The sequence below is a fragment of the Drosophila miranda genome, chromosome XL (genome assembly GCF_003369915.1).
Source record: "Drosophila miranda strain MSH22 chromosome XL, D.miranda_PacBio2.1, whole genome shotgun sequence".
Lineage (NCBI taxonomy): Eukaryota > Metazoa > Arthropoda > Insecta > Diptera > Drosophilidae > Drosophila > Drosophila miranda.
Genome location: NC_046673.1, coordinates 23,303,591 through 23,325,246, shown reverse-complemented (window position 1 = coordinate 23,325,246; position 21,656 = coordinate 23,303,591). Strand labels below are relative to the sequence as shown.

At 46.6% G+C, this 21,656-nt stretch overlaps 3 protein-coding genes across 3 annotated transcripts; all 3 read left to right on the top strand.

The window, feature by feature from the left end:
* Positions 1-1,699: 1,699 nt before the first annotated feature.
* Positions 1,700-4,083, top strand: LOC108164899 (hornerin). The gene has a single exon (XM_017300866.2). It carries the CDS (start codon positions 1,864-1,866, stop codon positions 3,928-3,930), a length of 2,067 nt encoding a protein of 688 aa, XP_017156355.1. The 5' UTR covers positions 1,700-1,863; the 3' UTR covers positions 3,931-4,083.
* An 8,578-nt stretch (positions 4,084-12,661) lies between these two features.
* LOC108158512 (mitochondrial import receptor subunit TOM70-like) lies at positions 12,662-14,425 on the top strand. The gene has a single exon (XM_017290931.1). The coding sequence runs from the start codon at positions 12,662-12,664 to the stop codon at positions 14,423-14,425; it is 1,764 nt and encodes a 587-aa protein (XP_017146420.1).
* Positions 14,426-14,866: 441 nt separating this feature from the next.
* On the top strand, positions 14,867-15,748 carry LOC117194176. The gene is made up of 2 exons (XM_033398837.1): positions 14,867-15,251; positions 15,627-15,748. The coding sequence occupies exons 1-2, from the start codon at positions 14,995-14,997 to the stop codon at positions 15,721-15,723; spliced, it is 354 nt and encodes a 117-aa protein (XP_033254728.1). The 5' UTR covers positions 14,867-14,994; the 3' UTR covers positions 15,724-15,748.
* Positions 15,749-21,656: the final 5,908 nt, after the last annotated feature.

The window sequence follows — 21,656 nt, the reverse complement described above, 5'->3', positions numbered from 1 at the left end:
ACAACAAAAACGGCCAAGCTCTATTTTCTGATATGATGAAATTCGCATAGTTAAGTGGAAGAAGAGAAGTTTTTCGTATGAAGAACTCATACGTGTCGATCTAAATTGTGTGTTGCGTTGCCCAGTTCCGATTGTGTGATCGCTATATACCAATGCGAACAAGTGATCTCCAAAGTTTCCGAAAAGAATTGCCAGTAAATATCTATTTTAGGTATTGTATTTGGGAATCTGTAAGGGAGAAGATCACTCCATTGTGTTTATATTTGTGCTTAAAATACAATACGTTTGCAAGATCTCAATTCTGTGATCTGCCTGTGTGATATTTACCTGATACAAAGATACTGAAGAGAATGAATATTTTCTTTTAGTTGTGAAATGATCTGAGGATCAATCAATGAGAGATCTACATCTAGTAGACTGCGGTTCCTAGTGTATTTCAATTCATCTGTGAAATGAAGCTAAATAAGAAGTAATCTTAGAGATATTGTGATGGATATATGTATACAGATCAACAAGAATAAGTTCAGCCTCTTTGAAGGTTGATGTGTGAAAACAAAGCTAAATATGAAATAATAATAAAAATATCCCTTATAAGAGAAAAATTTATCCATGAGTTTGATTTGTGATATGTCTATGCTATGAACTATTAAATGGACTTTACTCTCAATTAAATGCATGAGTGATCCCTTTCAAAGAGTGATCATGGAGCATTCATGTTGATTAAAATGACTGATCCCTGCCTGATCCCGAAACAGTGTGTGGACCCTCACGATTCAAAATGATCCCTGGTCCATTATGACGGGATTATAGAAACAATATGATCAAGTAAATGCATGAGTGATCAATATAACAAAGAGATCATGGAGCATTTATCTTGATGCTGAAATTGAATCAAGTCAATGCATGAGTGATCCCTTGGATAGAGGGATCATGGAGCATTGCTTTTGATCTGTTGATCCTTCCTTAAAATCAAGTAAATGCATGAGTGATCCCTTGGACAGAGGGATCATGGAGCTTTATGTTGAGTAAAATGAATGATCCCTGTCCCTCACGATTCCCGATGATCCTTGATGATTCCCCCTAATGATATTTCTATATGTCTTCTTTTGAATTAATAATTGATCCATTGATATAAGCAATTGCTTTAGCGATGTAGAATCATTTAGAGATGATCGGAAGGACGGCAATTACTACCTGACGCTTTTGGGGATGGGAAATTTCGGTGGAACGATCCTTAAAGCTCGCCATTTTGATGAAATGCGTTATATTTTCATGCTTTTGCGTAATTCGTTCGCTGCAAATTCCACTCATCCGCATTATTATACATAGTTTGGTAGGGGTATTTCATCACGTTGTGAAACGATGGAAATTTCCCCGGCCCGACCAGAGAGTGGCTTTGTCTTTGGCCTTGTGTTCGTGTGGGTGTGTCAGTGTGTCAGTGTATCCGCGTATCCGTGTATCGGGAACGGGAACGACGACGCCAAATCCACGTAGCTGATAGCGAATCGTGCAATCGGGCGGCGGGGCGTTGGGGCGTCGTGGGTATGGGGGGTATTCACCGACGCCGTCGGCTATTTTTATCGCTCTCTCCCCCCACTTTCTGCCGTCTGCGACGCAGTTAGCAATGCTCCATGCTCCAGTGCTTTGACGGCTCTCTGCAGCTGTCAGAAGCAGCTTTCTGGGAGAGTATAAAAGATGCCGGCCGGCGAGCGTTCTTTACCAGTTCGAAGCTTGCGACGACAGCGAAAACAAAGCGAAGCCACAACCACAGTATACTCGTTTTAGAAGCAGCTACTATACTATACATCTATACCCTAAAAAGCATCTGAAATTACTTGTGATTGGTGAGAGGTAGACAGCAACATGAGTGAAACAGGGAAATTGCAGGAGCAGCAGGGCCAACAGGGTCAGCAGCCGTCCGTGGAGCTGCTCGAGTGCGACATCGATTTCGACGAGGAGCTGCCGCAGTCCTCGCTGCAGGCCCAGGGCTCCGACCAGTCCAAGGCCAACAATCCTCGCTCGGAGAAGCTCTTCAGCCAGGCGATCAAGAAGGTAACGAAGGTGCAGCGCATGCTGGAGCAGGCCATGGCTCTGCTGGCCGAGGAGGAGGCCGCCGAGGGCACCAAGTCTCAGCCGAAGAAGTCCAAGAAGCAGCACAAGAAGGACAAGAAGAAGGACAAGAAGAAGGCCAAGAAGCAGGAGAAGAAGCTCAGGAAGTGCGCAGGAGCTGTCGGCGAGCAGCCGGACGTGGAGCTCGTCGACGGGGAGGAGGTGCCCACCACCAGCCGCCAGCGCTCCGACAGCGTCAGCTCGTCGAGCTCCAGCTCCAGCTCGAGCAGCTCCTCGAGCAGCTCCAGCTCCAGTTCTAGCTCGAGCTCCAGCTCGCACTACTATGCGTATGGCTGGGGTCGCAAGCACTGGGGTGGCGGATGGCCCTACGGCCCTCACGGCGGCCCTCATCATCATGGCCACCATGGACGCGATCGTTCTCGATCTCGCAGTCGCTCTCATGGACGTCATGGCCATGGTCATGGACACGGTCATGGAGGCCATCGCCATCACGGGCACGGACACGGCCACGGCCACGGAAATGGCCACGGACACGGACATCGTCGTCATGGACATGGTGTCCATCATTTCGGACCCCATCATTTCGGTCACCACCATTTCGGACCTCAGAGTTTTGTCTCCCATGGGTTTGGCCCACGCGAGTGGGCCGCTGCCTGTCCGGCCGGATTCGATCGTCGTGCCGCTTGGCTGGCACCTTGGCCCGAGCAGTGCCGGTTTTTTCGGTCGGCGGGCCTGCCGTGGGCCCTGGAACACAGCTCGGCAAGAAGGAGGCGATCGATATCTAGACCAGGCCGTGGAGATTGTAGACATCAGCACGGAGAGCATCAGCGACGTGGACACGGACACGGACATGGCCACAAGGGTGGTTCACATGACCGTCGAGTAGATCGATCGAGCTCCAGCTCCAGTTCCAGTTCGAGTTCTAGCTCGGACAGCGAGTGCGAACGCCGACGTGGGCGCAAGGGTAGATCGTGTCGCCGGAGCCGTCATGGCAAACGCTCCAGCTCCAGCTCCAGCTGCCGTTCGGACAACGAGAAGAAGAGCCACAAGAAGAAGAAAGGTGGCCGCAAGCAGTGTCGTGCAGAAGGAATTCGATTTAGCACTTCTTCTAGCTCAAGCTCCAGCTCGAGTTCCAGCTCCGATGGCGAGAAAAAGAAGAGGAAGAACAAGCGTGAAGGGCGTCATGGACACCCCCATCACGGACCACATCATGGACATCCCCATCACGGTCCACATCACGGACCACATCATGGACCACATCACGGAAGTCACCATCACGGACCGCACCACGGGCTTGGGCCCGATTTCGCCTGGCATTTTCATGGACGCTATGGAGGACATCCAGCTGTCGGCCTTGTAGGAGCACCTGCCTTCGGTCACCCTCCGTCTCCCAGCTATGGTCCACCGCCTGACTGCCGTGGCCGTAGACGTCACTCCCGTTCCCGTTCCCGTTCCCGTTCTCGTTCTCGCTGTCACAAAAAGAAGGAACAGAAGGGTTCTCGCTCGCACTCCCGCTCCCGCTGCAACTCGCGCTCAGGCGGGAAAAAGCACGGCAAGGACATGAAAAATAAACATCATGGACATGGAAAAGGACCGGGTTCCCGTCGTGGATCCGTTTCTCATCATCCATGCGGACCGCATCGCGGATCCGTTCCGCATCTTGGACATGGTGGTCCCCATCGGGGATCCGTTGCCAATCCTGGGCAGGTTCCGCATAGTGGATCTGTTCCTAATCCTGGACACGGGCCGCATCGTGGATCCGTTCCTCATTTCGGACACGGTCTACATCATAGACACTCCATTCATCGTGGATCTGTTCCCCTTCATGGTCCGGAGAGCCCCTGGGGCTGGGGGGTCTAAGCGACTGGTTGCTGGTCCCACAAAAATATCAATTTATCTTTAACATAACCTTTCACCAACCTCAAGCATAATCTTCGATGTTGTACCTACCTGTATACCAAAAAAAAGCATTATAAAAATTATTAAACTATTAAAAAAAATAAATAAAAAGTATTAAACTAGAAAACTTAAATCGATTGTGTTTTACTTCGTACGAGCTTTCGCCCTTTCAAAATGTTTCGCTGTTGGCTCCGTTGGGTTTGGGAAATTGGATGCTTTTCCCTGTGCTGCTGAAACATCATCGCATTTAATTGCAATCGCAGGTTCCCATACAGCTGGTTGAACAATGGCAAACTATTTAATTGCATTAACTCAGTGGACGGACCATTAATGCATCCACTCAGATAAAAACATCGTCAGACGAAACCACAACAGCAAAAAAAAATAAATAAATATAGAAAACCAAAAAATGTAATCCCATTTGCGGGACTTGCGGAAAAGAACAATCCATTTGATGTACCATATTTATGAAATGTAATGTTTTTAGTTTAAACTTAGTGAGCTTCTGCAACCGAACAGATAACACAGCAGAGTGAGTGGGTCGAGCCTCGGGGGGGCTTAAGTCCCATTGTCGGGGCATGACGAAGCCCGATAAGGAGTGGTTCGAGGGCGAGGTTTTCCCCATGCAAGGGACGGCGCTATGCCAGCGATAACGCGCTCGATAAGTTGATTGATAAGGCCCGCGAAATCATAAACAAATTGAAGACGTAGAGACATGAGACACAAGAGGGGCACTCTCTCTATTTTTACCCAATTACTCGTACGTATATTTTTGGCGGTGTTCTGGCGAAGGGGAATCCAATTAAATGATCTGAGGTTCATGCACGAATCATACTGTATATAGACGTGTATAGGCGCCGAACATGGCGCGAGCGAGCTTTCTAGATTGGATCCCAGGGACTTCGGCTCTGGCGTTAGTCTCCTCTCGCATCACCATGAGCAAGAGCCAGCCCAGCAATGCCTTTGCATGGATTAGTGTTACCCAAACAATATGTTCTCACAAGAGTATGTGATTGTATTCATTTTTCATTTGCAGCGGTGGATATGTTTTGTTTGGTTTCTGTTGTGGTTATCTTGTGGTTCCAGCATACAGACTGAGTATCGGGTATGACTGTAGAGCCGCGGCCCTTGCCGCATGCAGAGCTCAAATGCGTGCACACATGGCCTCAGCCGAAAATAGAAGACTAAAATAATTTTCTGAGTAACCGGTTGGCTCCCTCCAAAAGCCTTTATTAGACGTTATTATTGTATTTTGTACACAAAAAAAACACTTACAAATGATGATTTCCCATCAATTAATCCCCGGAAATTCTTGGGGAAAACGAGATTAAAGTAAAAATAGATGGAGTGGATGATGGTATTACACAAAGAGTGCGTGTAATTTGTAATATTTCAAAATGCAAGGAACAGGTTAACACTCGCGCGTGTTCGAAGACAAGTTAGTTAGGCCCATGGTAACATTGGTTCTTTGCAGTATCTTGAGAGCTTTCCAGAGGTCGGACACCAAGGTATACATACATTTGTGCAACTTTTGCGGAAGATGGAGCTTCATCAACCCTTCAAGGCGCACCAAAATCGTGATGATCGCCATAAACTTGAGTCGTTTCCATGTTCACGCGTCAAAAACAAAAACAACTCTTCCGGAGCCTTGGAGCAAAGAAAACAAACATTACAATCAGTTAACCACTGTGAACTGGTAGCTTTAAGAAAATTGTTGTAAATATTATCGGGCAATAAAGCAACCCATTATTATAATTATTTGAACCCATTTCAAAATTGCTTTCCCCGGCAAAGAGAATCGCACAGAACATACCTCACCTAAATCTCTTCTCAGACAAAAGTACACATTCTGTTCCTGTGCCCAGACGTTTGCCCCGCAATGTGTTCCCTTACAGTAGGCGGTAAAAGCTTTCTTCAGCTGCTCCGTTCCCTTTGAGGTAACTGTTCCCAGTTCAAGCTGTGCCCACACAGAGGCTTTCACAATCTGTTCCCATATATTGCCGAAAACAGTTCTGTACTGTTCCCATACATAACTGTGCATACCCAGAACACTGTCCCACTTTACCCAGCTAAGCAGCTTTTTTCTCTTAAGCGCTCTCTTAACCACGAAGGAGAGAGGTCAAGTCGGTTTTTCCAGTTGGCTTTTTTGTTGATTAATGGGTTAAAGCACACTTCCCCTGCTTGTACGTGTGAGTGGCCTAAGAGAGCGATAAGGAGAACAAAAAATGTAAATACTAGGTACAGCTAATGGTGCATTTGAGCTATGTGTGGGAACAGTCACTAGCTGTTTTCGTCAACATGTATGGGAACAGAACAGATCGTGTAGCGGTTGTGTGGACACAGTTTATGTGGAACAGTTTCGTTAAAGGGGCAACTGTCTGGGAACAGAATGTGTACAGTTTTCCAAAACAGCTGCTGCTATCACTGCTATCCTCAACCGAAAGAAAACCCTCCGCTTTGGCTAATTAATGGCAGCGGCAGGCCAAATGGGAATGGCTTTTGTCTCTAGCTTGTCTGGAAGGGGGTGGCTGGAGCTGTGGGCCAAAGTTGAAGGCAATGCCATTGGCCGGGTAGTTGGCCTGTGTGGTGGTAGTGCTGCCCCAAGGTGCTGCTCCTCTGCAACAATGAAAAAAGGAACAGGAATCCTCGAAACGCTCCAACGCTTGAACGCTGAACGTGAACTCTTGAACTCTGGGGCCCAGTGATTGAGAGGGCAAACATTGGACCAGGAAGTGGTAGGAACAGGCAACAGGTGAGCCCCCCCACCCACACACACATACACACACGGAGAGTGCTGAGGGGCATACGTTTCCAAAGGAAAACTTTATTCAATTTTTGTGACAATGGTGACAGGCATGAGGCATTGCCCTTTCTACTCTTTGTTGGTCTTTTATTTATGTACTTTCGCTGACATTTTTGGAAATTTTGATTTCTTCTCTACCGTTACTGTTACCGTTATCCCCCTTCGAAGGAATACCCACCACCCACCACCCAACACCCTCATTGTCACTTGCAGGCCTCTTCACTCCAAACTGGAAATCTGTGATTTACTCGGGGCTGATTCCCATTCGAGCCACACGAAAAGATATTCGCCGACGACACTGTACTGGCGTTTACATTGTTCCATAAATTCAGGCACAACTAACATCTGTGCTCCGTTTCCATGACAGAAGGAACCGATTGAATGGAATGTGAGTGGTATCGGACTTAGGCCGTCGAAGAAAGCGTCGGTGGAAAACTTAGCGTCTAGAGCACCTTAAACGCTTAAGAAGCAAAAAGATTTCGCTTTTTTTTCAATTTCCTAAAAACAAAAAGCGGATAAACAAAAAAAATCAAAAAAATTACGGTAGGAGGGGGCGATATATACGGATAGAGTGGGGAAAGTGAAGGGAGAGGGGCAGAGAAAGTGTGGCACGAATAGAGGAAGTTGCCGGAAGTGGATTTTTGAGCGGAAATAATTTTGCCACATGTTGGCAAAATAAACACGTGGCAGGACTGCGCCCAGGCACAGGACAGGACCAGCGGCTGTGGCAGGGTACGGGTATCGGGTATCGGGGGATTGGGGCATGTGGCAGGGTAATACTAAAACAAAGTCACGCGCAGACATCCGTGGGGGTAGAAATCCATTCTTTGGCGTCATTGTCGAAAGCTTAAAATTCAATATAAGCAAAGAATATCCTTTCTTCGCCCTCCCCCTATAGGCATCCTCTCCTCCTTCTATGGCTTACTTTTTATACGTTTATACGTTTATACTTTTTTATACCCGGTACTCGAAGAGCTTAGGGATGCATAAATATATTAGTTTTGTGGCTACACAGCCGCCTTCCACTTGATTTGTTTCTCTTTCTCTCTCTTTCATACACTTCCTCGTGCAGTGTGCCCCCTCTACAACGGCGGTCGTGGATCCTCTCTTTTTCCCACTATGTTTTCCCCATCTGTCGTGAGTCATGACAACTGCGAGCAAAATTGAGAGAGATCCCGCACTAAGCCACAAATCAATTCGTCCCTTTTTCGAACGGCGTTACCAAAAGATAAGATGAGAGAGCATACGCCAGACATTGACTAAAGTTCCATAAATCCATATAATCTCCATATTAGCTCTGACTGAGCAGCGAGTAAAAAAGTAGAGCCGCGGCCCTTGCCGCTATTCGCAACGTTACCGCTTATTTAAAAATATTTTCCTTATTTTCGACAGTCAAGTTGAAAACAGCCTTGGGGCCCAAGCTCGTGTTTCTGACGAGCACAGCGAATGTTTAGTCATTTAAATGTGGGGTAAAAGACAGGCGGGAAGCAGCCGAAGAGCCTTCCACACTGCAGATTGACATTTAAATCCACTGAATCCTCTGGAAACATTTACTTTAATATTCAACAAAGATTTTCATTGATTACAGCTGGGGCTAAGACTGATTGTTCTATGAAGGGACACTGCATTAGTAGGAGTTATTTCACTTGAAAGAATATTGATATGGTGTTAATGGGAGACTACAATGAACGAATAAAAACACAAAAGACATCAGCCATTTGTGAGATAATCTTTCTTTGAGAGTCAGCAAATGGTATAAGAAAAATTTAATGTGAACTGCCAATTCAAATCAAATTAAAAGTGTGAAATAATAAAAAACCAACCAAAATAAAAAGTATACCCCAATGCCGCAGTCGCAGATCCAGTTGCAACTACTGTAATTGTCAGGATCCTTAAATATATTACGCCTTCCAGTACGCGTGAATGCCTCCGGTTCTTCAGTAGGTCGGACTCAATGTTTATGGACTTGTGGAAGCATTGGACTCAAATGATACCTTTCCGCCTGTCGGGGGAAAATTGCCCATGTCAACTATACGAGATCGCACATCCGTCGACTAGTTTGTTGTAGAAATCCTTAGATCTTTAGATATAATATATATTTATATAATTTCCTTCCTTTCCATTTCCATTTACTTCCATTTCCAGATCCCCAACAAGACGTGGGTGTTGTCTATCGTATCTGTCGGATATTCCATCCAATCCTGGTACCTCTACATGAAATCTACATACAAACCCCACCCAAAAATATGCTATAGAATATAATTATACAGATGCTATGTAGCATAATAGACGAAGTAAAACAAAAACATTAAAAAACAGATTGACTAAAGTGGCCGTGTAATCTGATCTGATCTTATCAAGAATATATGTACATATGTCTATAGACAGTGCCGCTCAACCGATTAGGTTCAACAATTTTCAAAAGCAAAGTCAGTATATCTTATTAACCAACTTACCGATTTTGGGAAAGTAATTTGTTAATGAAACAAGAAAGATTGCGGTCTCTAGGACACACATATAAAAATATATGACTGACTATATGAGTTCTATACTAAATCGGCGCAAAAATATCGAAAAAAAAATCAGACGACTGCAAGAAGGAAGTTTTAATGCAAGTTTGGAAGCTGTAGAAAGCCTTTTCGGAGAGTTAAGTCCCCACACCATTATGCTACCCGTGTGACTGTGGGTTCGACTTAAAACCCATTCCTCTTTCGTAGGTCATGATAGTAGTAGTTATAGCCGTCCGTTCCGTCCAGCTTTAGCTTTTTCATGACAGTGGAGTACCACCTTGTTGGAGGATTTGTGTTATTTTCCAAAGCGAAGGCATATCTCCGTTCACGCTGCCACAGCAGCATAATACAAGTATCGTTTGAAATGCACGTCACCGGGATACCTTCCCTTCCCATGCCGAAGTACTCACGGCCACCGTAATACTGCACAATAGATACATCTGTGCGTGCCCCAAATGTTGGGGAAACGGGGTGGGATGGCAAGCAGAGAGTTACCAGAGTGTTAGGTGCGAATGCAGATACATAGAAAGTTATCCGAATGTTACGTGAGCGAAATGCCAGAGCACTGGAAACTGTAGCAACGACACCCACCGACACACAATCCGCATGGCCAGGGAACCCGAAAAAAATACAACCCCCGATAGCCCTCAGTCCGGTTGCAACGCATTTCGTATGCAGCGCTTGTCCAGCAACCTTTACAGTGCCACCAAACCAGCTAAACAAACAGGCCAACAAACACGGGGAGCATCAGAGGAGAATGTCGGGGAATGCTGCACTTAACGAAGCTACCTATTAGAGATGGGCACGGGCCGGGCCGGGCTTCGTGACCCACGGGGCGAAAAGCCCGAAAGCCCTTTGGGCCCGAGCAGGCCAGCTAGGCCCGAAGAAGCCCAAAATCCATATATAAATATGATCCCTAGTCTTTCTCTAGCTCGGCTTGTCCCCAACAATTGTGCTTGGTGGAAAGAAGGGATGATATTTACATAGAATACCGAAGATATGTCGTAATAAATATTGGAGTGGTTAAATATTGTCAAAAACCTTCAAGCAAGACGCTAAGACCCTTTGGAATTCTACTTTCATTATGCTCGATAGCATTTAGGAAGCTCAAAAGGACTTCAGATATGCCGTCAGAGCAATCGTTATCGACTTGTTAGTGAGAGTATCGTCGCCAGGATGAAAATAAGGACACGCATAGAGAGCACCACCAACAGATGAAAAAAGGAAAGATGAAAAAGAGCAATGTTGAGGTGCCCCAAAATCTATCCCCGCCTCCCCTCTCGAAAATTTTGAAAGTCGACTATATTTCAGGAACCAGTCGAACATAGGCTTGAGTTGCCCACAAAAATGTGGTTGGGGGAAAATGGTCTACCCCGAAATTGTATTTCGGAGAATGCAATACACAAATTGGCAATAAATATTTTTTACTTTATTCGTAATTGGAAATGTCGCAGCACCAGAAATATGCTTTAAAATTGCTTTAATTTTGGCGCAGCACGAGGATGTGTCCACCAGTTGATTGTCCGTGTGGAGGTTGTAAATTATAGCAGCTCTACGGCTCTATGGTCGTATCCAACATTGTAATTTAATTGTAATTTGTGTCTGGGAATCGGAATGAAGTTCACTCTGGGGAAGTCTATAGAGATTTAAATATGTTACGATACTGATACACGAACACATGTGAGGGGCCTTTGGCTATGGCTATGCCCTGAGAGTTATGGTTTTTGTTCAATTTCAGAATGGAAGAATGGAATTATGTTGGCACTTACGTGCTGTTGTTCTGATTAGTTTCAGTGCTCCCAACATCCCGTGATATATTTCAGATCTGAACAATTAATTTTGTTACCATTTTGGGAGATGGGACAAATTTGACGCGATAAATGCCAATTATTTCAGTTTCTTAGTCCTTGCCCAAGGCACTGCCACACGCAAGGAATTGAATCAAAATCTTTATTAAAACATTTTATGCAAATGAATAAATAAGCAAGTGGCAGGACTCTAAGAAGGATGGGGCTGACTGGAGGGCTGACTGACAGCCGTCAGAAGTGCCACAGACAGTGGCAACAGTTACACATTTACATAAATATTACAAGGGCATTACTTGCCGCCCCGTGTGGCACGCCCCGAACGCCCACATCACCCATTACATATCACTCAGCATCCTCATAGGCAAATACTCGAACGCGCATGTGTGTGCCTCCTCCTTTGTGCATTACAATAATATGAAAATTATTTGTAATGTAATTTCAACTTAATAAATGTTCATTTTCATATAAAGCGAGCGACAACTCATTTTCCACCCACTCTCCCGGGCAGAAGCCAGAAGCCAGAAGCCAGAAGCCCATTCCCCCCGACTAAGTGTTTGAACAGGAACAGGAACAGGAACTGGAACTGGAACAGAAACCCAACAAAGGCGAGACGAGGCGTAGCGAAACGGAACGGAACGAGACGGTCCTGGGGAGTCTCCTCCTGCATCATTACGGAAGCTGACAGCGATGTCGGCAAAGCAAAGGTACTCGTAGTAGCAGGGATGCCCGCGATGGCGGCAGCAATGGCGACAGGAAGTAAAGTTGTCGAAAGTGAATTTGCATAAACGTATGAAATTTTAATATTTACGACAAATTTCCAACAGCCAGCCAGTCAGCCAGCCAGCCAGCCCCAACACCTTCTATACTCTTCATCGCCGCACACCCACACCCATGCCACACATAAGCAGCGCACTCAAGTTTGTTTCTTTCCGCTGCACACACAAAAAGTTTACCCAGCCTAAGGAAATGTGTGTGTGCACCACACTGTACTCTGTACGCTGTACTCCTGCCCATAGGTGTATAACAATGCTGCCAGAGACTATGCCTCGTGTGGCTGTGGGTGTGCGTGTGCGTGTGCGTGTGGGGCTGGGGCTGGGGCTGGGACTGGGGGTGAGTGGTTACAACTTTGTGGAAACGGAGGAGGAGACAGCACTCACCGAGTGTAAACCAAATTGAGTTAGCACTGAATTGGGCAATGAGCACGGACCGTGCACTGAATCCAGGACACTTGTCCGTCGTGCATAGGTGAGGGATGTTCCTCGAACGCATTTCTCCCGGAGTATTGCTTTGATTGGGGAGCGGGGAGCATCACTTTCAGCAGCTGGGGGTGCAGATTGGCTGCGATTTGTCCAAGCCGGTTTGAAAGCCTTAAAAAAGGGACAAATCTAGGTATCGAAACCGAAGAAGATTTTCTTTGGTTTCTCAGTAGGCTGTACAGAAACACGAGCAAACCACAGCTCATATGTTTTTCGAGTAGAATCAGTATTTCTACAGACTTCAAAGAAGTCAGGTCCATATATTTTTGTGATTTTTGTGACATACATAACACGTTAAACACAGACCTCAGCAAAATGCCACTGTTCGATGCCACTTATAAATGGAAGCTTGCGTTTTTCATTGGCATTCCAGTGGTGATCGGTATCTGGAAATTTTGTTACAAGCATGTTGCTTCGAAGGGTACCACATCTGAAGAGAAGAAAGAGGAGCAGGAGCAGGAGCAGGAGCAGGAGCAGAAGCAGTCCGTAGACGAGCTGGAGGTTTCTGCAGAGCTGAAGGACAACGAGTTTTGTGAAACAAACCCGAAACCGGATACACACGTACATCTGGCTGCCTTACGTTCGGCGAACGACTACAAGAACGAGGGCAGCCGCTGCTACCGGGATCGCAAATACTTGGAGGCAATCACATTATACGGTATGGCAATCGACACGTGCCCCGAGCAGCGCCCCACGGAGCTGGCCATCTACTATCAGAAGCGCGCCGATTGCTACGAGAAGCTCAAAAACTGGTCGATGGTCAAGGAAGACTGCTCCAATGCTCTGGAGCACGATCATCGGTATGCCCAGGCGTACTACTGTCGGGCTCGTGCTCACGAGGCCACCGGGGACCTGAAGGATTGCTTGATTGATATCACGGCCTCGTGCATTATAGAAAAGTCAATGAACGACGACTTGAACAAGTTTTTGGAGCGCGTGCTCATGGAGACGGCACGTATCGATGCTGAATGGAAAGTCTACTCCCAGGCTCCGCTGTTTGCCAACAAGTTCGACATACTTTCATTCACGAGATCCTTTGCCACGGATGAGAGGATGAACGGGTCCTCGGACGCACCTCCGCCGCGTGGGTTTCATCGTGCCCTTAGCGCTTTCCACGAGGAGCAATTCGCGGATGTCATCCCGTCCTGCACCGAGGAGATTGATTCCTCCGAGGCTGACTACAAGATGGAGGCGCTGCTCATGCGCGGCACTTTCCAGCTATTCCTCGGCGCCTACGAGGAGGGAAAACAGGACGTCGATGCAGTCCTTCAGAAAATCAACGCGAATGTACAATTACGCATCTCCACTTATCTTTGGAGTGCTGTTCTCCAGGTGCTGTTGGGCAAGAAACAGGAGGGGCTGGAGATTTTGGAGAAAGCAGAGAAGTGGCATCCCAATAATGCCGATCTATTCTATCAACGTGCTCTGATGCTATGCGACATGGAGAGGTTTCACGAGGCCTTCTGGGACTTCAGTCAGGCCTCGCGACTGGCTCCTCACAACGCAACCACAGAACTCCAGAAACACTTTACCGAATACCGTATCGCGGTCCGTGAAGAAAACCAGCTCGGCATCCAGATTGCGATCAGGGACCTCCAAGAGTCAATCGCCAGTTTTCCCCCTTGTGCGGATGGCTACTCCATGATGGCGCAAGTGCGAGTCGAACAGAAGGATTTCGCTGAAGCCATGAAGTGCCTACAGATGGCCGTCAAGTTGAATCCGAGCAGTGCCACCCTGCTTGTCCAGAAGGCCATGCTGGAGGAGCACTGGCACGGCGACCTCAAGAAAGTTGCCATGATGCTCAAAACAGCAATCTCTGTAGATCCGCAGTGCTATTTGGCTCACTGGAAGCTGGGGCTCGTGCACTTAATGCTAAGGAACCTAACGAAAGCAGTTGGGGATTTTGAAAAGGCTTGCATCCTTGCCAAAGACAACGACGAGCTGATGCAATCCTACAAGTTCCGAAATGCAACGGTCGCGAAAATCGGTGCCTTTCAACTGCTGCGCATCGTGAAGGACGATCCACTATTGCTTTCTGATCTTGGTGTGCCTGGATTTCAGCGACTGGTTTTACTTTAAATTCACCCAAATGATTTGAATATACTATATTTTTTTTGGTTCATCTGAAGTGGGGATTTCCTGGGTATATGACTTTCTGGGGGCGACATTGGCGATCGTTTCCAGCGACCTTCAAGCCTCAAATGTCTTAGCCAAATGATGGCTTCAACCCAAAGTTTAAGTTTTCTAAATTTCCAACAAAATAAGAACTACAAAATCAAAAAAGAAGGCCAAAGATACGAATATTTTAATAAATCAATCCCAATTTATATACATTTAACAAAAAATATTTTTGGGGGCAAGCTTATTGCAAGCTTTATGTAAGAGGATGGATGTCTATTCATCCTGGCCTACAACCGACTTGTTATCTCGGGCAAAGTACATCCAAGAGTAGTGTAATTGCTCAGTTGGTTTGAGGGGAGCACTTGAATAGTTATATTTCTTTGGAGCAAAGTAGTCTCTTCGATAATCCTGTTGAGAGCTACTTATGTCAAGGCACTGCTCTGACATTATTTCGGAGTGCTGTCCTAAGCATCAGTTTATTCAAAATTATTGTTAGTTCAAAATTGTACCCCGAAAATATACTAAAGATGTCGGAGGCCAAGGCAGAGACCAAGGGTATGGTCATGATGTCTTGCGACTTTCAGATCAAGGGACAAATCCCAAAGGAGGCTTTCGAATTGTTTGCTGCCGCACAGGCACAAATATTGGGATTACGCGGCTACATCATGCAGGTGTCGGAGAATTGCTTCCAAGGCCAACTGCAAGGACCTCAGCTCGTGATTGAGACCTTTAAGCAGGTGATCCTGTCGGTGGCCGAGTATGTGGCTGCCGTCAAGGAGTTTGTCATCACGAACCTAACGGCCATCCAGGAGTGCTCGTATAAGACCTTCGAAGTCAAGTCGACGGATAACTGTGACCCGCAGTGCGCGACGACGGCTGAGCCTAAAACGCAGGATGAGCCCCATTGAGGTCTGTAAGCCGCTGGTTGCTCCAAGCCAAGACTGCAAGGCACCGTTCAGCACTGGTGTCTGTCTTTAGAGGCCAACACCTAGGCGTGCAAACGAGTACCCTACAATCCAATAGACCAAAAGTCCCATTAGTTAAGATAAAGAGCGAGTTGGCGCAGGTAATATCGTAGGAAAAATCTATCCATCTATCTAGTTCGGAGACCAGGCCGGGGATCGGCTCTGCGACTCCAAAGGACCATTGAAGATGCCGGCCTCCAGGCAGACTCCAAGCCAAGGATCTTGCAGACTTTTCAGACAAACACAAAAAAGACAACAATTGAAGTTAATAAACAAATCAGTTCAAATTAAAAATTTCCCCTTGGACCCCCGAAAACAAATGGGTTTTTCTTGTGTGGTCAATCTTTTTGCAATGTGGAATAGAATGTTAGGATATTCCGTAGCTGAGGCACTGGATATGATTATTCAAAGGTTATATTTCCAGCTCTAAAAATCGAAGCATAGAGCCCATTCCAGTTTTCGAGTGTGTATTGACGGAATCTCGTGTCGTCGTTGGAACACACGAAATAGTGGGACGGAAGTGGGAACCGTTCAACATTTTGTTGAACTCAAACGCAAACTGAAACTCATTTTGTGGCAGAAGATAAGCTGTGCATTGGCTCGAAAGAAGCAGCTGGAACTGTATTACGAGAATTCCTAATTCGTAATACGTAATTCCCTAGAAATGCAAAGTACCGCAGAGTGTGCAACATTCCGTGCAACACACGAACGTGCACGATGGTGGCCAAATCCCTCTGGCTTTTGTGCTGGTGGCGATTATGGCAGTTCCCGGTTTGGGCTAATGGAATGTGTTCCGAGTTGTGGCCAATCCAGAGTGGAGTTCCATGGTCCATGGCGGACAAACAATGTTTATTATGATAGGACGCTCGCCCATTATTTGCAATTAGCGCCGCCATTTAAATGATTTTTTATTTTCGATGGCCCTTGCATTGCTTTGGCCACTTTGTTTACCCATTCAGCCTCCCAAATGTTAGTTTAATCGCTTCAGATTTCAGATCTGGATATGTGTAGATATGTGTACTCTGTGGCATAGGTATTTTGGTCGGGTCAAATGGTTTTCTAAATATTCACATTGTGTGGAACTGCATTGAATCGCTCACTCGAGAGGTCCGGTCCCCCCGCCATGTCCCGAGTGCTTTTAATGTACATTTTAATGGATTTTATTGCTTTGGTAAATCGGTTTTCGATTGTTTCTTTCTTAGGGAGCCCATTAAACTGCCATTTGGCATGGCTAGCATTCGCAGGGCAATGCCGGTTGGCCATTCTCGGGCGTAAGCGTTTCCATACGTCTCCATTGGCATTCGACATGCGATAATTGGGGGAAAAAGAGTTGGAAGATTCCGCAGACACACACATACACCTACATATCTAAAGGAAGTTAAACGTTAACCAGCAGTTAAGGCCACAGAGTGGGGATGGTATGGGCTATATACTAGTATTCTGCCTTATCTATCAATTTTCATTCTTCAATCCATTATTGATTGCTGACTTGCAACAACTGAATGCACGACCTCCCGGCTGCACTGTTCCATACGAGAGGTCAGACCTCTCCTTGGACGAGGGAAAAATGATTGAAGTGAAATCGCTGGACAGGCAATTTGCCGCATAAATTAAATATTTAACAGGTAGAATTAAGTTGGCTTACACACAGGCATGTATATATTTGTACATATGCCATATACGATCCATATTCATATATGAATTTTTTTAATGGCTATAATTAGCCCATAAATTGTATATATTTAACCTTTTCGGCCGACTTTAAGACCAATTAAATTGTTCGAAAGCAGCCAAAAGCTTGACAATATCTTTTTTTGATTGAATATACAATTTAAACGTATTCTGGCTTGTCCCCAGCAAATATAGTGCTCACACAAAGCTTCACTGTAGTGCTCACAGAGCTCCAGACTTGGCTTCTCCGATACTTAATTGTGTTCCATTGCACGGAAAATAGTTTATTGAGTGTGTCTGTGGGCAGGACGGCCTTTTGTTTACGAGCGAGCATTCCCCTTTACGGTATGCTGCTGCTGCCGTTTCTGCCGTTGCCTGTTTGTAATTAAAACTGCTTAATTTGCTGTCAATACAAACACGCTCCCTTCTGCATCCAGAGGCGGTTCGTGCCCCCTGCCCCATCCATGTACAGGCCTCCACCCGATCAGCCACTCACAGCTGCAGGCCGTGCTGTCATCACACAAGCAATTAGCGCTTCCAGAAAAAGCCTGAAGCAATGATAGGATGCCTTGTGGGGGCCGTAGCCCAAGATACCCTTGCGGACCGAGCCGCTTTGGGAAAACTCTTCTGCGGGCCAAGCGTTTCGCCAAAAACCAAATACCCAACCAACCAAGGGTATACTAGACAAAAGGAAAACTACGGCCACGGCACGGTTGAGTGTGTAGTTAATTTCGACTTAATAATGACGCATTGGAAAATTTCACATACTCTCTGTCCACACCTACCTTCTCCCTTTTGCGCTGTTTTATTGCCAATGAAGGGAAACTGGCTTTAATTAAACGCGCCCTGTCATTTTTATCGTTTGATGAGGTTGCACTGCGCGGCTACTCCGCTGGCCTCATTACCCGGACCGCGTGGTGGCCTCCCCACGATTTGGAATGTCAGTAATCAGTAGCCATTGTACCCCCTGCAATGATTCCGACCGAACGCTTGAAATGCATAGAAACGAAGCACTTCCCAGAGAGAGATGGTTGACATTTTCATTTCAAGCCTTATGCAACTTTAAGTCCTTTGTGACTTTGTGTGTTTGTACACAGCCTCGTATCTGATTCTTCACTTCCAGTCAAGCAGCGGTGCTCCTGTGACGGCAATGCGGATTGGGCTCAAGGATGCACTTTGCACCTCTCCATCCGTCCATCCGTCCCTCCGTCCGTCCGTCCGTCCGTTCCCCCATTGGATGCCGCCTCGAAAGAATTTTCAATTTCAATTAACTGTTGCACCGAAGACCAGAAACAAATAGGAAATCGATGCAATCGGTGGCACACAAACGTGGAGAGACCGCACGAGTACTCGTGTGCACACACACAGTCTGCCCCGTACAGTGAACACTGTGATTGATGTTTAGCATTTGACCTGCGACTGCGACTGCGACAGCGACAGCGACTACAGATGGCCCCGAGAGCTGGCTCCGTGCGGAGGATGCTCAGAGTGTCCTGGTTTACCGAGTGCATCGCTTCTTGATGCTGTGCATAAATTACGCTCCCACAGACCGAGAGCTTCCTCGGCAGGGGGATTCTGGAGACGGGGCATTTTCCATTTGTGTCAACTTTACGGTAAACTGCACTGCAGCTGAAGAGCTTCTGCAGGAGAAATGCACCGGCAGGAGAGCTGGAGCTGGAGTACTGTCGGTGGGCTGGGTTCTGGGTTCCTAGGTTCCTAGGTGGCCTCCTGCAGTTGGTGCGATAAGAAGAGCGGCTTATTCTTACATCGAGGGCAATGGGAAAGTAAGGAAAATTGGAATACCATTGGAACGTACTCCGAGCCAATGCTCAGATTGGTTTCCTCGTGTATTAGAAAGGGCTCCAGTTGGAGCCTTAGAGTGGCGAATTATCAAAGAAGGGCTCTTGTTGGAGACAACGGAACTCTGCTGGTGCCCAAGTAAACAGTAAGGTCCGTCCCTAATTGGCCGCATAAGCCCTGAGTATTGGCCAGACAAGTCATCGAGTGCCCACCACTTTGGGTGGCTCGGCCACGGCCCCTCCCATTAGGTCTGATCCACTTTCCGCCCCAAGGGAGTTCCCAGTCAGACGGAAAGGGGCTGGCTGGATCGATTTCGTGCATTTACAATGAGCACAATGCTGTGCATACCGCAGTACTTGGATGGCATGTTAATTAACTAAATCGTTTTAATGGCAGACAGAGTGGCAGGCCATTTAAATCTTTACTAAGCTGTTGGACAAAGCGCATTAAATTGTAATGAGAAAGCGGCACAGAATGTTTCTTTTTTCCATTAACTTTTTTTTTTTTTTTGCTATCTCAGTGTGTGTGGGTGTGTATTTTTTCCCTGCTGCTAGCTGGGGACAAGGTCATGGGCTTGAAAAGCCGCTTAAAACATTAACTTATTATTCTATTCATTTCTTATTTCTTATTTTTGTTGGTACTCTAGTGTTTTTCTAAGCTTTTTGTTATCGCAACAAAGGGAATGACTGGCTTTTAATTATGACAGGGGCCCAAACGAAAGAAGTATTTGAAGTTCCCCCAGAGGTCCCGACTGGAAAGGTCCCCGAGTGGTGCAGAGGATATCCTTGCATCGAGGCACCCGCTCTCCGAGAGCAAAGTTACAGCCACCGATCTTCAAACGCTATGGACTTGCATATAAAAAGACAGACGGACATGCCTTTATCGATTACTAACCTGCGAACTGCACTGTCCCTAATTTCAAATTCGCATGGCAGCGCTCGAGGAGCAGGACACAAAGATCCGCGAGCGGACCGGCCATAAGGGTGCTGCATATACCTGAACACCTACTGACGTGGCGTGCCCGAGAAGATCATCACGGGCTTCTGAAAGGGACCATCCGCACGGTCCGCGGGCGAGTCGTGCCTCAAGGGTCCCACCGGCAAAATCACAAAGCTTTTTCCCTTCATTTCACATGGATTTTGCGGCATATTATGTGTTTAGACTCCTTTTACATCTTCATATTCATCATCTTTGATTTCCTCATCCTCTTAGCCTAAAACCTTAAATTCAGATACTCGTATCGTGTCCATATTACATACCAAATCATCCTCTAAACTACGAGGTATGTCCATTAGCTGCCATCTTACTATAATCCGCACCAGCAGAATGCCAGAGATCAGCGAAAGTGAACAAGAATAAGCATAGACTGACTCAGGATCATACAATGGTGATTCCACACGGCGAATGGTGCTGTCGAGCAGAGGCAGAGCCGTGGTGCATCCACTCCACGAACACTCCACGCACAGCCACTCACCGAGACGCTCATTTGAGACATTGGAAAAAGTTAAGGAACTTCTCTCCTTTGCGGAGCCAGCAGACCAAAAACTGAACGAGACGTGCTAATTGCCAACATGAGTAGGGCTCTTCCCGCCGCCGAAATTCTCAGCATTTGGCAAATGCTGGCAATTACATTACACATACGCCACATTGCCAGACGATGGCTGGTAGGGCTGGGGGGGAAGGTAACGAAGCTGAGAATCAACTTAATCAGACAATTATGCGTCGCTAATATTGGAATAATCTCGAGCTTAATGCTTTTAATTTTTACTCATGAGCCGTCGGAGGCAATATTCTGTATATTTTTCCCACGCAAGACAACGGACTGGGGCTGTCACGGGTGACATGGCTGTGGGGAGGCAGAAATTTTTCAATTAAAATCGCTAGACGCATGTAGCAACGGGAAAGAATCAAAAGGTCCATCCCGCTTTCGCAGGGAGGTTCGACCTCGCGATACCCAGGGCATATGCGAGTACACGGAAGCTTAGTTAAAGATACATCGATCCTTTTTATACCCAGTACTTGAAGAGTCAAGGAGATGTGTTCTACTTGATTCAAGTGGAGAGCTGGCTATGTCTTAGAATGGACATTGTGCTCATTTAAACAGAGCTTAGCCTTGTTACTAATCCATCCACAAAACAGCACTCAGGTCTAGCCGGTGCTAGGTATGCCTGTGGCAGGTGGTCGGCCTTGATGCTTGCCTCCACCCGCTCCGAGCATATGTCAGTAGGCTGGCAAGTCCCCAGTTAGTATGAATCCCGCAAAAACCGCTGTCTATGGAGCAGGGAAAAACCGGAAAAAAATGAAATTGCCCTTTGCCGTATGACCCGCCCATGCGTGGGCTGTGGATGCAACAGAGCAGACTATACGTATACGTAATTTGCATAGTTAGACTACCTTCCGTCACTGCGCCACCCGGGAGCCCGGGAACCCTGGACGTGCTGTGAACGCACTTTTCCGGGGCATAATAACATTTCAAATTTTACTGGCTGTTGCGATTAAATTATCGCCTCGCCTGCCCGAGTATTCATTATGTTGAGTTTAGTCTGTGGTCTGCTGGAGTCGTATAACGGCATTACGAAGGTGTCGGCTAGGTGTTTGTGGAATGCCGTAAGGTCGTGGCTGGGAGCGAAGCGCAATGCCATTTTAGAGTCCAGCAAGGCTTCCTCGAACCGCTCCATCTGGCTCAGGGGCAAAGTACGCTGAGGGCCAGGGCCTCCTCTATCTGATTTAGCTTAAAAAAGAGGGTAACACAC

Coding starts and splice junctions, on each gene's coding strand:
- LOC108164899 (XM_017300866.2), top strand. CDS start 1,864: ATGAGTGAAACAGGGAAATTGCAGGAGCAGCAGGGCCAACAGGGTCAG.
- LOC108158512 (XM_017290931.1), top strand. CDS start 12,662: ATGCCACTGTTCGATGCCACTTATAAATGGAAGCTTGCGTTTTTCATT.
- LOC117194176 (XM_033398837.1), top strand. CDS start 14,995: ATGTCGGAGGCCAAGGCAGAGACCAAGGGTATGGTCATGATGTCTTGC. Junction 15,252..15,626: donor GCTGCCGTCAAGGAGTTTGT/CATCACGAACCT, acceptor TGAAGATGCCGG/CCTCCAGGCAGACTCCAAGC.